The 15,447-nt window shown below is 46.3% G+C and overlaps 1 protein-coding gene across 1 annotated transcript in view; it reads left to right on the top strand.

The window, feature by feature from the left end:
* LOC145400141 (uncharacterized) overlaps nt 1–15,447 on the top strand; it is an 84,890-nt gene that overhangs the window by 43,077 nt on the left and 26,366 nt on the right. The window contains exons 8-9 of the mRNA XM_080272676.1: nt 4,502–4,635; nt 14,963–15,035. Of these exons, the coding sequence (XP_080128802.1) occupies nt 4,502–4,635; nt 14,963–15,035 (207 nt within the window). The remainder of the gene's footprint in view (nt 1–4,501; nt 4,636–14,962; nt 15,036–15,447) is intronic.

Raw genomic sequence — 15,447 nt, 5'->3', positions numbered from 1 at the left:
GCTTATGTAAACTAAATCATACTTTTAGTTTATATGTACGTACAGCTTCTTTCTTTAAGGCAAATATGGCACATTTTATCATATGGGTTGCCTTATGAATGAAGTATGTAGTTGAATTGTCACTGTTTAGATCGAGACATAAATAGATACAAATACAAATTGATACGTAGATAAATATAGATTCCTAGAGTATAAAATGCCCTTGAAGTTGCTTACCTTTAAGGGACACATACCATTTTTTAAGAACTCGGTAAACCTTATGACTAATATTTGGTCGAACTTTGTGGTCATTTGCAGTATGAGTTCTCACGTGTTTAATATTAGGTTAGCAAATATGGACTGGCCGTGGAGGGTTGTTCACACAGGTCCTACAGCACTGACACACAAACCCTTACGCGTCCCCTGCATCTCACAGAGTGCTGTTCTGCGTGACGACAGGGTACGACGTTGCCAGGCTGTCCACTGAAAGAGAGAGAGAGAGAGAGAGAGAGAGAGAGAGGAGGAAGAGGAGGGGAGAGAGGGACGGAGAGACATACGAGCACAGAGACAGTTAGAGACACAATGAGATGATGGTCGTGAAGGATACAGTAGTTCATTGAGAGAGAGAGAGAGAGAGAGAGAGAGAGAGAGAAGGAAAACGGACACGAAATACTGTACCCTGAGTGGAAGTTAGGGCGTGGGTGTGTGGGTGAGAAAGAGGAAAACGAGCACAAAATACTGGTACCGGGAGTGGGAGTTAGGGTGTGGGTGTGTTGGTGCTGAGAACAGAGAGAGCTTTGTGTTGGCCTTTTCCTCCTTGTAAGTCCTGCGGAAATTCCCGTGGCCATGTTTTGTTCTTTCCACCAACTTTCCTCAATAAAGTTAGATGGAGGGAGTGAAGTGGATTTTTTTTTTTTTTCCATCATCACTGTCATCATCATCATCGTAGTCATCTTCATATCCGTCATAACTGTCGTCGTCGTCGTCGTCATCGTTCTCGTCGTCGTCATCATCATCATCATCATCTTTACTATCTTCGCCATTGTTATCATCATTATTGTCTTCACCATCATCATCATCACCATATGACCATCAAATCACCACCACCACGACCATTATAATGACCATCATTATCCTTATTGTTATCACTGTTCTTGTTATCATTACTGTCAGATGACCATTATCATGATCACCACCACATCCACCGCCATCATCATCGTCATTATCATAATCATCATTAGTAATCATCATCATTATAGTCACCACCACCATCATTTTCATCTTTATCATCGCCAGTATTATCACCATCATCATTCATTATCATCACATATCATCATAATCACCTTTTATCATCATCATTAGCAGCAGATGTCATATTCCACTAAGAGTGCAGATGTACAGTTTCTTCCTGTACATTCAAAGAATGCATGGAATCTGCAGACGCAGTCCTGCTGTATGCATACCGATTTGAAAGAATTACAAAATAATATTACTGCATCATAAAACAAACTACTGTAGTATCCCGTGTAAAAACCACATGATCGCAGCGGTGACTCAGTGAGTCTTAGTAGTAGTGGTGGTGGAGGTAGTAGTAATAGTAGCTGTAGTAGTAGTTAACGTATGGGAGCGTTGTACAACATGTAGGCTACTAAGACATCAAAGCGATGTCTGCCGTCCTTCCCTTATATTGTATCCTTTATTAGTTTTGGAGAGGCTGACAGCCTAAAAATGATGGTGGAAAATGTTATATAGTGAAAGGCATTATCAAGGAACCAGACGAACTGACTCGTGTAGTTTCATCGAAATCCATGTGCTCGCTTTCCCCTATTTCTGATCGTTTTTATTTTGGGTGGGGGGCGGACCCCGTAAATATCACTGGGGGTTACGCTTCCCAAATTTCACAATATAGATGAGAGTCTGTTGTACTACATGTGACTAAGGTATCAAAGCCTTATCTGCCGTCCTTTCGCTTTGGGAGTTTTTTATATGGTGAGGAGGGCTGTTCCCCCCTAAAAATCATGGTTGGAAAATTGAATGTAATGGATGACCTTCGGAGCAACTAAACGAACTCACCTGGAAAGTTCAGATCCCTCAAATAGCGTAGGAGTAGTGAAGGCAGAGACATTCAGGCAGCATCTCGCGCAGCAGTACAGGGTGAGTTGCCGAAAATTATAACATCATGCATCGCAGTATTGGCAAATTGGATAGTAAAATAATTAAAATAACTTAAAATCATAAGAGAGCTACCCACTAATCATTCCGTCATCATCATAATGTAGAAACAGGTCTGATGCTCGCAGAACCCTGTGACTCACTCCTCTCGTTAGCTTGTGAAGAATGCAAGGCTGTGAAGATGGGGTGGGGTGGGCTAGGGGGAGATTGGCCCTGTCATGTTCCTGTGATTCACACAGCTGACTCTACAGTGATAGGATACTGGGGTTTTCCCGACCATGAGAGGGATAAGCGTTTCACTCCGTTAACGGAGTTTTCACCTCGACTACATCACTGCCCTGAGACCACTGTCTTCAACTTAAAAGGATCTCTGGTAGTGAAAGAACTTATGAATGCTATATTAAACAAGAACAAATTTAAGTTAGGCTACACAGTGCTTAACTACACAGTGCTTAACTTTCGGCCTTATATTTTTATAGGAAGAATAAGAGATAATATGCAAAGATTCTGCACTCAGCTTTCCTTGTCCATCCGTCGAAATCTGTGTGTGTGTGTGTGTGTGTGTGTGTGTGTGTGTGTGTGTGTGTGTGTGTTCTTACCTAATTGTATCTTTACAGGAATGAGTCAAGCTCGTATTGTCCCGTGTCTTAGACCATATTTATCGTACATATCCTTAAATTTGTGAATTGTTTTGGCACGTGTGTGTGTGTGTGTGTGTGTGTGTGTGTGTGTGTGTGTGTGTGTGTGTGTGTGTGTGTGTGTGTGTGTGTGTGTGTGTGTGTGTGTAGATGTCAACTTTTGGCTGTTATGATCCGACTGTGAAAATTTTCATGTTTGTCCTGGAAAACCAATCAGGATTATGTTTGAATCACCGTCAAGCGATATATGGCATCTCATAATATCACAGGGCATGTTGGAATACTCCTATTTATCGCCTGCGTAACATTGTTTTGCGCGGAAGGTGCACTGATATTCATTTTGATCGAGTCTCCCTTGAACTAAAGAAAATCGAGTGGTGGTTTAATAATAATGCAAATTGGACGGAAGAGGGTAGGGCATCAGCACGGGCGATGATCAAATGCCTGGCTCGCATAGGTTCGAATGCCAGGAGGCGGCAGGAGGCTTCTTTGATCATGTAATGCCATCAACAGTGTAGTATAGTCACCTGTTCGTTGATGTTATGGACTATATTAGTCTAGCCTTTAACCCCCATGTCTCACAGGAGTAATATGAAAGTGAATAATACTGTTTTTGTTTCGTTTTAAGTAGCCAGCTCAGTGTGAAAATAAAGTGAATAATGTTCGTTTCGGCATGTCTTAATCTGCTGTATAATAATATCATTACTGTTAGTTGTTAACAATAATAGTGTTTGTAGGCATCATTGGCTATATTTGCATATCAGTTTCGGCGCTGAAAGGAAGCATACACATGATGACGTGTGCACCCTAGGCTGCTGCTTCCATCCGGTAGCCGAATCTTTCCATATCTCCCTGCACCTCACCGTGGGAAGGACTCTGGGCCGACTCTGGTGAGACGCTGTCTGCCCCGAGGGAACGCCGGATCCCTGTATGAACTGTACTGTACCTTTAGGACGGCCTCACAGAAGCGGTGCATACCAGTGGTCGACGGGTCTGCTCGGCGAGACAAACCGGGGTTAAGGAACAACAGATCAGTTGCTGGAATGCTAACTACTTGTACAGTTGAAATGATTATAGTCATGTTGCCTCTTACTGTAAAGTGGGATTGCTGTTGTATTTTATAGGTACAGCATGCCCTCGTTGTACTCGTATGTCAACCTGTTTATGGTCTTGTTCTGCGACTTATTGTTTAGTCATAACAGAATTTTAAGTAAATAAAGTTTCATTGGTTACTAAAAAGCAGATGCCACTTCCCTAATTTTCAGCATGTATGAAAAATCCGAGATATTTTGGACCACACCACCAGTGAATATCACAACAGGAAAGAGCCGTAGTATAGGTGACATATTTTCCATCTTAAGGATACTGAGGCGTAATGTTCTGAATAAATCGCTAAGGATGAGATGTTACGAAATCTTAAAGTCCACTAACCGCCGTATTATTAAAACTGAATATGGGAACGTGTGGTCAAGTGTCACATTTACAGGATAATTTGTGAAGAATGTGATGATGATTAGAACACGTCTGACTACTATATCATTGCTGACAGCGCTGTAATGCAGACTAATGACGTCTAGCAATTACCGTGTTCCGTAAACTACCATGAAATTGGGGGCACTGGATTCATCTCTCTCTTAGGGTAGTATTCCAAGTGGTCATTTTTCGTAACCTGTTGTTGTTGTTGTTATTATTATTATTATTATTATTTTCAGTGGCTGGTGTGCTGTTCCTGGGAGTGACTGCCGTGGCGTATGGCCTTTACGGAGCAGTAGTGAAAGCCAACATTCTCAATAGCCTCACTCGCACCCCCTTACTGTACGTCAATATGGCCATAGTCTGTTTGCAGGTTAGTCGGGGAGAAACAGGTTGGGTAATTTGCATGTTTATTTATTGATGTATTTATTTATTTATTTTGTCAGTCATTTTCTTGTGTAATCTTGGATGTAATTAGTCGCATCTTTATTTATGTATTTATTTTGTCAGTCATTTTTGTGTTTATTTTTGCATACAGTAAGTCGTGTCATTACTAATGTATTTATTTTGTCAGCCATTTTCTTGTTATAATCTTGCATATGGTAAGTCCACTGAGCTGTATAGTATGGAGAGGCTCTCCGCAGCGAACATGTAGCTCTGTTCGTCACATTGAAACATCCTCACTCGTCGCCTCCACCATGGTAATGCAATTGGAATACTGTTCTTAGTTGGCTGTTTCTGTTTTGCTCTTGCTTAAATAAGCTGAGCAGTGGACCATGGCACTATATTTTCCGAATGCATTGGCTGATTTCAAAAGGCGCGGGCGTCGATTGTAATGCATAAACATCAGCGCCGCCCTGGGACCCTGGCGACGGACACACAAACTACGCGGCACTACCCTTGAGAACGTATTGAGAAAGCCACTTCATATTATAGAGCTCAGTGGGTAAGTCGCGTCTTTATTTTGTCAGTCATTTTCTTGTTTCATCTTGCATATAGTACTGTATGTCGCCTCATAATTTATTTGTCATTCATTTTCTCGTTAATCTTGCTACTTCCAGGCGATTTTTTTTTTCTTTTCACTTTCGGTAAGATGTATAACAAGGAAACGATTAATGAAGGTGTTATGCTGGGTGTTTTTAGTCCGACCTCTCGTCCTAAAAACGCCCGCGACTAAGCGGGGTCCTCTTTCTAGACTGGAAGTAAAGCATTCACAAAGGAACAGGGCATAAAAACTCGACAGTATACCTTAACACATCTATTGTCTTAATTCGAACTCCTTACAATACAAGAACAAAGATACTCTTGATACAGAATGGACAGGGTGAGAGAGTTGCTATTACAGGTATAAAGTGTACACAAGCACAGTAATGATGGGGGTAAAATACAACTATATCCACAGCAGCTTGTACAGCACCCTACCCGTATCCCTGACCGCCTTGGAGAGAGCTCCAACATACTTGACCTCTTCCTCACAACTAATCCTTCTGCTTACTCTGTTAATCTTTTCTCTCCGTTGGGCTCCTCCGATCACAACCTTATTACCTTAACCTGTCCTATCGCTCCAGTACGGCCTGCTGACCCTCCAGGGAAACGTCGTCTCTGGCATTTTGGAGCTGCGGACTGGGAGGCCCTCAGGCAGTACTTCTTTGATTTTCCCTGGAATGATTATTGCTTCCATGGCCGTGAGCCATCTGAGTGTGCCTTGCGCATTACGGAGGTTATTCTCTCGGGCATGGAAGCATACATTCCTTTCTCATATCCTTTGACTAACGCAAGAAAGCCTTGGTTTAATCACGCTTGTTCTAATGCTGTCCGCAACAAGGAGAAGGCCTACAAAAGGTACCGGAGCCAACCCACCCCTGAATCACATAATCTTTACGTTTCTGCCCGGAATCGTGCTAAGTCTGTTCTTCGCTCTACTAAAAATAATTTCATCCATACTAAATGCTCTCAACTCTCCAACTCGAATTCTTCTCGCTCCTTCTGGCACCTTGCCAAAAATCTTTCAAACAACTTTACCTCATCATCCTTCCCTCCTCTTTTCTACTCTGATGGTTCTGTAGCTATTTCTTCTACTGATAAAGCAGATCTCTTCGCACAGAACTTTCTCCTCCAATTCCACCTTAGACGATTCCGGTGCTGTTCCTCCATCACTTCCCCCCTCTGACTTCCTCATGGCTGACATTAAAATTTCTTCAGTTGATGTATTTTCTGCCATTACTGGCCTCAGTACTAACAAGGCATATGGGCCTGATGGGGTCCCTCCTGTTGTTCTCAAAAACTGTGCTTCTGTGCTTACACCCTGCCTAGGCAAACTATTTCGCCTTTGTCTGTCAACTTGTACCTTTCCTTCTTGCTGGAAGTTTGCTCTCATTCAGCCAGTCCCAAAGAAGGGTGACCACTCCCAACCCTCCAACTATCGTCCAATTGCTTTAACGTCCTGTATTTCAAAAGTTTTCGAGTCAATTCTTAATAAAATAATTTTAAGGCATCTTTCCTATCACAACCTTCTTTCCGATCGTCAGTATGGGTTCCGTCAGGGACGCTCCACTGGCGATCTTCTCACCTACCTTTCAGACTCCTGGTCATCCTCCTTTCGGGACTTTGGCGAAAGCTTTGCCATTGCACTTGACATCTCAAAGGCTTTCGATCGAGTCTGGCATAAATCTTTAATTTCCAAACTGCCCTCCTACGGTTTCTATCCTTCTATCTGTGCCTTCATCGCTAGCTTCCTTTCTGGTCGTTCTATAGCCGCTGTCGTAGACGGCCATCGTTCTTCTCCTAGATCTATCAACAGTGGTGTTCCTCAGGGCTCTGTCCTATCACCAACTCTCTTCCTTTTATTCATCAATGATCTTCTAAGCTGTACATCTAACCCTATCCACTCATACGCTGATGACTCCACCCTTCACCTTTCCATTCGGTTCCCGCAACGCCCATCTCAACAGTTACTTCAAGAAACAAGGGATGAGGCTATGGCACACCTAATGTCTGACTTGGCTCATATCTCTGACTGGGGTAAAAATAATATGGTTGTCTTTAATGCATCTAAGACTCAGTTCTTACACCTATCAACCCGACAAAATCTTCCACAGGTATACCCACTAATGTTTAATAATATTCAGATTAATCCTGCATCATCCTTGAACATGCTTGGGGTTTCATTTACTCAGGACTTATCTTGGAAAGATCATATTACATCTCTTGTAAAATCTGCTTCCAAGAGATTGGGTGTGCTAAGCCGACTCCGCTCTTTCTTTACCCCTGCACAATTGTTGACTCTATACAGGGGTTTTATCCGCCCCTGTTTGGAGTACAACTCTCATGTGTGGGGAGGCTCCCCACATACAGCTCTTCTCAATAGGGTGGAGTCAAAGGCTTTTCGTCTCATTAACTCTCCTCCTCTTACTGACTCCCTTCAACCTCTGTCTCTTCGCCGCACTGTTGCATCTTTATCTCTTTTCTATCGCTACTTTAATGGTCACTGCTCCTCTGAACTGTCTGCTTGCATTCCTCCACCTCTACGACGGGCGCGTAGCCCCCGTCTGGCAGCAAACTCTCATCCCTTTTCTGTCCAACTCTCTAATGCAAGAGTTAACCGTTACTCCCAGTCTTTCATTTATGCAACAGGTCAGCTCTGGAACTGTCTCCCTCTGTCTGTATTTCCTCCTGCCTATGATCTCCAGTCTTTCAAACGTAGTGTGTCCAGGCATCTCAGAATGATCGGATCTTGAATTTGGCTCTCTATTGTATTTTGTTTTTCTCTTGGAGGGAACTGTTACTGCGGGCTCATGGCCTTTGGTTCCTTCTTCCTCGCATAAAAAAAACAAAAAAAAACATGGATATTACAAGTCACTAGGGCACAATGTAGGTGCTGGAGTTAAGGTACAATTGTCATTTAATATACTCGACAGGATATACTATACGTGGATGGAGTGAAGGGTCAGATTGGTCGGTATTACTATACACATTACATGGGCGCGATGGCAGTACCCGAGTCACGGCACACGGGAATGTCACTTAGCCGCGGCGACACTGTTTACTGGTTCTGTCTTTACTGGCTGGTCTTTGTTTATCTCGGGGCGCCACTGACATGTTTCCCTGGTTCCATAGGGCTTGGATATAGACACCGTACTTGGGTATATCACATTTGCCTCGCTATTCGTGTTCACTGACCCTTGGTTTCTGCCCTTGTGTTTATATGCACTGATCGTCACTTTGTTATATTGTTACCGTTTTACTGTCACATTCACTACTGTCACATTCACTTAGTTTCTGACACGACTTGAGAGGTGAGGGATGTCGTCACTTGGCCACTTGTTCCTGGGGTTAGCGGAGGTGGCACCCGGGCGTGGGAGGGAGCCCCTCGGGAGAGCTCTCCCGCAGGAGACAATACACCACTCCCAGGGGCGTCACTGCCCAGGCCCGTTTCGTAGCTGGGGTGCAGGGAGGCCCTTCTGTCTGGGGGCCTCGACCTGATAGGTGGCCCTCGGGACTGGGGCCAAACAACTTCAGGAAGGGGGCCTGCCGCCTTTTACTCCGGGTGGAGGGATGACGGAGAGTGGGGCCTGGGCGGTCCCACTTTGGGGTCCGCTGGCTGGCCCTGGGAGGCCGGATGCTGCAGTCGCCTACAAAGCGGGGCGCCGTCAGGAACAGACTGCGGCACCTCTTCTGTCGGGCATCCGTCAGGGGCCGGCGTCGTCCATGGGCCGGCTGCAGGGCAGGAACGGGACCTTGCCCCCACTCCTGGAACGGCAGCACCTCCGGGGAGCCACACCTAGAGGGAGAGAGTAAAGGGCGTCCCACGCAGCTGAGAGGTAGTGAGTCGGCCTCGCAAGGGACCTTCCCCTCCGGAAGAACCCTAGAGACTGCAGACGAAGGGTGTATGGTGGCCGCTCCTTCCCCCACACGTGGGGTGGCCGTTGTGGCGGTTCCACAGTCTCTAAGGGTAGTAGCAGAAGGACGTACGGTGGCTGTTTCTTCCCCGGTACATATGGTGGCCGCTACCGCGGTGCTGCTCCCGAAGGAGGAAGAGGCAGATGAGGGATGTATGGTGGCCATTCCCTTCCCGACCCATACGGTGGCCGTTGTCGTGGCTCTGCCTGCCCAACGGGAAGTAGCTGAAGGGTGTACGGTGGCTGCTCCCTCGCCGATACGTACGGTGGCCATTACCGCGGTGCTACTCCCGTAGGAGGAGGAGGTGGATGAGGGACGTACAGTGGCTGTTCCCTCCCCGACGTGTATGGTGCCATTGTCGCGGTTCCACTCCTCCTGCCATTGCCAGTCGGTGTGTGCCTAATAGCTAGCACACCGAGGCGGTTTCCAGATGTGGCTGTAGCTGAGGGGCGTACGATGGCCACTCCCTCCCCGGTGTGTACGGTGGCCGTTACCGCGGCGCTACAGGGGGAAACAACTGAGGGGCGTACGGTGGCCTCTCCCTCCCCGGTACGTACGGTGGCCGTTACCGCTGTGTTGCTTGGGACTGTATCTGGAGCAGTCCCACCCCGAACATGGGGAGGGCTTTTTTTTTTTTTTCAAAGATTTCCTGCAACTTTATTGCAGGCCGGGCCATACATTAGCCCGGTCAGTGGGGTATGGGCTGGTTTAAAAAATAGTAAGTGGGGAGGACAGGACCTAGGGATTGCCTAGCACACACGTCCTGTCTCCTGGCTTTGTGGTGTGTGTGGGGAGGGCTGCTCCGTCCGTGAGGTTGTCTCTCATTCCTGCGTTGTCGCAGTTGGGTAGGTTGAGGGGAAGAGGGACTCAAGGTAGGGGCGCCCCGGCGCCCTTCTCGATCTGGGCCAGTCTCGCACTGACCTTGCCTGCCGTGGTGTCCTCCTGGGGTGGGGGTAGGGCTGCGGCTTCACAGCGGGGTGGGGGGTGGCGGGGTTGGGGATCCGGCGGCGGAGGCGCGTATTTTAGAAGGCAGTATCAAATCTCTGAGCTTAATAGAATCGCCTAGAGATAGCAGGAATATAACTATAATAAAAGGTTTGTAACTGATGAGGTTTGATGTAAATTACCATGATTATACGACCAACGTTCTCAACACTCCCTCGCACTTGCCCAACGTCAGTGTCACGGTAATGAGTTGCCTTTACTTTGTAGTTATTATTATTTTCTCTTAACTTCTGGGCTTCCAAGATGTCGTTTGTATTTTTGCTAGCCTCAGACCATTACATTTTACTTAGGTGATTCTCCCGCAGTGAAGAGAGAAGAAAACTCTTCCAGCTGTTCCACGAAGCAAGGTCTCCTCAAAGCTAAATTAAATAAATTAAAAAAATAAAAATGGTTGAAAGAAAATGGAAATATGTCCTGTAAGTGAAGATATTAACGCTTCTTTATTAGTCATCAAGCATGGTCATCATTCCCAGTAGCCTCTGTTAGTGTTCACAGATCAGCTTTCTTCAATACAATCCCGTACTTTATATTCTTGCTGCCTACCTCCAGACGATTTTATTCAGCTTTGTAGAGAACCTTGCTACTTACAAGAGTTATTCAAGGCTAAATTTAACTCCTCCAGTTCGAAATGTCTCTTCTGAGCTAAATTGCGTTGTCTATATACCAATGCTTACTTACGTTTTAAGTCGCACTCTAATACTATACCATACCTCTGCATGACCATGATGTGTTTACAGGTTAGTCTGTAACCCCAGACGGTTTTTGGTCAGCTTATGGGAGACTTTTCGAATGGGAGAGGTTAAGTCACAGACCTCTGTAGTATGGAGAGGATTTCTCATGGGTAGCACCAAATAGTTTGTGTAACAGCCTACAGGGGCCCAGAGCGGCGTACCACCGACGCACGTCTTTTGAAATCAACCGATGAATCCGGAAAATATAGTGCCATGGCCCACTGCTTAGCTTTTGTAAGCAACAGCGAAATAAACAGGAAGCGAAGAACAGTGATCACCATTGTGGAGGCGACGAGTGGTGGTGTGTCAATGTAGCGGCCGAAGCTACACGCTCGCTGTGGAGATAGCCTCGCTATATTATATTATAGAGCTCAGCGGGTTAAGTACAGCTCTCATTAACCCCTTCATTAAGATGGGCCATGCCTAAAGCGAATAAAATCCTCTGGGTAGAACAATAATAACATTAGTCCTGTGAGTGAAGGGGTTAACGGTCTCTGCGGATTAACTGTTAGGTCAACAGTCACAGGCTCGTATTATAAATGTCATTGGAGATCAAGGTAAAGAGAATATGAGAGGTAGGTTCACCGCCTCTGGCTCGCGCATGTGACGTCAAGGATAATAAGAGAGGGAGAGAGAGAGAGAGAGAGAGAGAATGGGAGCATGAAAGAAAACGAATGTAGTGGTATTCCAATGTAAACTGGCAAGTTACGGATCATTTGGTATAATATGTTTGGTGGTGCTATGCTCTGAACCAGTGATCTCTGTCGGTAATTTCAATTTTTCCTCATAATCAGCTGGCTTACAGGCACCTGTGACGTCGGATCTTGCGTGTCTGTATGACCCTGCCTATGACATTCCCATATTCTCTGAAAACAGATAGTTCTTCCTTGATGTCATATTTTATAATATCCCAAAAAGATAGCATTAATCTTTTTATTGCTCTGCATGCAGTTAGGATACAAATAAGAGTAATCCATATAGGCTGGGGAGCTCGTATCACAGGGCAGGTAGGTGAGTGACTGGTTACACTACCAGGCTGAGATCCTCAGTGTGGATTATCTGTGACGTCATGCACAGACCGAGACACGTTTTTGCTCCCCGCCCCCCGTGTTTGAAACTGTCTCATATTCTTTTTACCGTGTTGGAGATTTCGTTTATAACAGTCAGCAGTCACAGGGTCGTATTTTAAATGCCGTTGGAGGTTTTGCTTACACATCTTTTGCATTTATTATGCAAATTACACCACAATATCCTCTTCTATATTATTTAAAATGCAGTATAGTGCCCCCGGAGGCACTCAGACACCCCCACAAGGAGCAACGACAGCACGGTGGGACTCGGAGCGACAGCGGCATAAGTCCGCCCGGGCCGCACGCCTTTATGACCTGGAACTCGCCCGCTGCCACCATAGCAGGAACACTAGACTACCTTCCGGGCGAGCCTTCCCCAACCAGCTTCGGGGTGAAGCTGTCTATCCAGCTCCTGCCAGCACCTCTGAGATGGCCTGTAGCCGCTCTGAAGGTGTCTTCCTTGAGATGGCCTGTAGCCACTCGCCCCTCACTAAGGAGACGGCCTGTAGCCGCTCTGAAGGTAATAAGGAGATGGCCTGTAGCCACTCTCCCCTCACTAAGGAGACGGCCTGTAGCTGCTCTGAAGGTAATAAGGAGATAGCCTGTAGCCGCTCCCGCCTTTGTCAGAAGACGGCCTGTAGCCGCTCTGAAGGTATCCTTCCTGAGACGGCCTGTAGCCGCTCAACCCTCCTGAAGGAGACGGCCTGTAGCCATTCCTACCTTCATCAGGAGACAGCCTGTAGCCGCTCATCCCTCCTGAAGGAGACGGCCTGTAGCTGCTCTGAGGGTAAAAAGGAGATGGCCTGTAGCCGCTCCCGCTTTCGTCAGAAGACGGCCTGTAGCCGCTCTGAAGGTGTCCTTGCTGAGATGATCTGTAGCTGCTCAACCCTCCTGAAGGAGACGGCCTTTAGCTGCTCTGAGGGGAATCAGGAGACGGCCTGTAGCCGCTCCTGCCTTTGTCAGGAGACAACCTGTAACCGCTCCGAAGGTGCCTTTGGGTCTGCTGGCAGCTGCTCACTCCCCCAGGGCACGGCCAGTAGCCGCGCCCCCAGGAAGCCATGGCCAGTAGCCTGGCCCTACGGCAGGAGACGGCCTGTAGCCGCTTCTCCGTCTGAAGCTGACGCCTGTTCACCGACCCACGACCCAGAGGAGTCTCAGGCCTAGAGTAGTACTGGAGAGGCCCCTTAGTCTCCCCCGGCCTCTGCTCCCTACAACCGGATCTGGAGGAAACCCATCTGACGAACCCCGACGCAGACTGGTGCCGCAGCCCCTTCCTGTCAGCACTGCCAAGCCCTGGAGACTGCAGCCCTTGGGAACCCCAGACCGCCCCCAGGACTCCCGGGCGGGAACTCCCCATACCTCGACATCGGAGATCTTCGTCTTCCGTCAGGATCCTGAACGAAAGTTTCAGGCAGTTATACGGCCCCAGCCCTGAGGGCTGCACTCCTGTCCCCAGCCCTGAGAGCATGAGACCCTTCGCCACCCACAGCCCCGGACGAGAACGAATGCCCTTGCGCGTGATCCCATGGCCTCTGGATATAGAGGCCCCCGTTGGTGCCCAGCCCTGTCAGTAGCGGAGCTGCGACACCCCTCCACCCTTGCCCCTGACTGCCACGATGCCCAGACCCGACAGGAGTGACAGCAATAGTACAGTGTTTGCGACAAAGTGATATAAAGGCAGAACAGCGAACTAACCCTCTAATGGAAGTTAGTGATAATACCCAAGTGGTGGAATGAATAACAACTACAGTGTACAGTGTCTGTGACCTAAGGATATAAAGATGGAACAGTGAACTGCCCCAGTGATAATACCAAAGTGGTGGAGTGAGTATCAGCGACAGTGTAAACACAAATACGGCCACCCAGTGAGAGTCGAATCTAACAGGGTGAATATGCTACCATCAGAAAATACCTCCTGACACTAAGACCATAATCAGACCCCAGTGCCAAAGTAACACTCACCAGCAGGGAATAACATTAGTCACTCCACGAATATAGAAAACCCGGACTTCCCATAATTACGAACACTCTGCCTCAAGTACTATTAACTGTGACCCGAGCAGTATCCTGCATGATACTAATAACCATATCTAGACACACGAGCTTGTAATTGCCCAGTGTATTTGTATCAGTGACATCTACCTGTTGCCTTGAGTTTTTGTGTCCTACCTCTCTCCTATTTGTCTAAGCCCTAGTGACATCTACCTGTTGCCTTGAGTTTTTGTGTCCTACCTCTCTCCTATTTGTCTAAGCCCTGGTCTAGAAAGAGAGCCCCGCTATACGCTAGGCGTTTACGGGCGGGAAGCCGGACCTAAAAATACCTAGCATTACATTATTGATGCAGACTTTTTTTATTTTCAAACATACATAACATACAACATGATGTTCAGGTGCAATATGCTAAGTAAATTGCTAAAAAAAGTGCTGCGAAACCTCATTATGCTTCCTGTCGCACTCGGTTACTTTGCAGTATGTTGACCGTAGTGTGTCAGCGGGTCGGTCTTGGCCAAACGGGTACTTTTATAAGCTACGATAACATTAGGTCAGTACATGATTAATAAAATACAGTAAACACCATTTTGATAATTTAGCTATACCTAATGTACTACGATTCTATATTTATTATGGTTATGTGGTTAAGAACGTGATTACGATTTCAACAACTTCTGCCGTATCCAGTGCAGTAGCATTGTAACCAATATTGAATAAAAGTACAGTAGTTGATGCCCCGTCTGCCTAGTGAAGTAATTACGAAGATTTTACAAGAGAAAAAGTAGTTTCATTTTATAGAAATTTAGGTATTAATGTTTATTTGCTTAATAGAGCAGTTACAATTTTAACGGCTTAAATGTATCAGGTGTAGATTCCAAAGACATTTCATTACTTGCAAACTTCATTAGTACTTTGGCAGTAATAGTCTGTATTGAATCAATTTGAATACTGTTAAGTACCACTGTATACTCAATGTATCACTAATGGTGCTCCTGGTTTGCAGATGTTGCTGTGTTTGGTTCTGGGCATCAACACACTCTTTCAGAACCTTGAGAACTCTCTCCAAATCCCTGATGGTGAGTTTTGGAAACATGAGCACTCTGTATTCTCACTTTAAAAGGCATTCCAGATACAGAATATACTGTATTGGTAAGGAGCACAAGGGAAAGAGCTTCATTCGACGAGAATACGGCCCAAGCTGTGACTGGGTTTTGCTTTGCTTGTTATTTTTGGTTATTTTTAGCAGTGTTGTGCGTGTTCTTGCAGGGGCCCAGCCAGAAATATAATTTGGGGAGGGGAAGGGGGGCATAAACCTAGCCCCCCCCCCCACGCCTCGCACTTAAGGACGCACTGCGCTATACATATTCCGTAAGAGTCTATACATATTTCGTAAGAGTTCCACTAAGTTGCCTGTAGCTATTTATGCTGAAAAAATTCACTGAGAAATATGCTTTTTTTTTAATCATGAAAGGCATTGTCCATCTCTTG

The sequence above is a fragment of the Coenobita brevimanus genome, chromosome 1 (assembly GCF_032717465.1).
Source record: "Coenobita brevimanus isolate Jiangsu-jjx chromosome 1, ASM3271746v2, whole genome shotgun sequence".
Taxonomy (NCBI): Eukaryota; Metazoa; Arthropoda; class Malacostraca; order Decapoda; family Coenobitidae; genus Coenobita; species Coenobita brevimanus.
The sequence above is the reverse complement of the archived record's forward strand: the minus strand, read 5'-3'. Positions and strand labels throughout refer to the sequence as shown.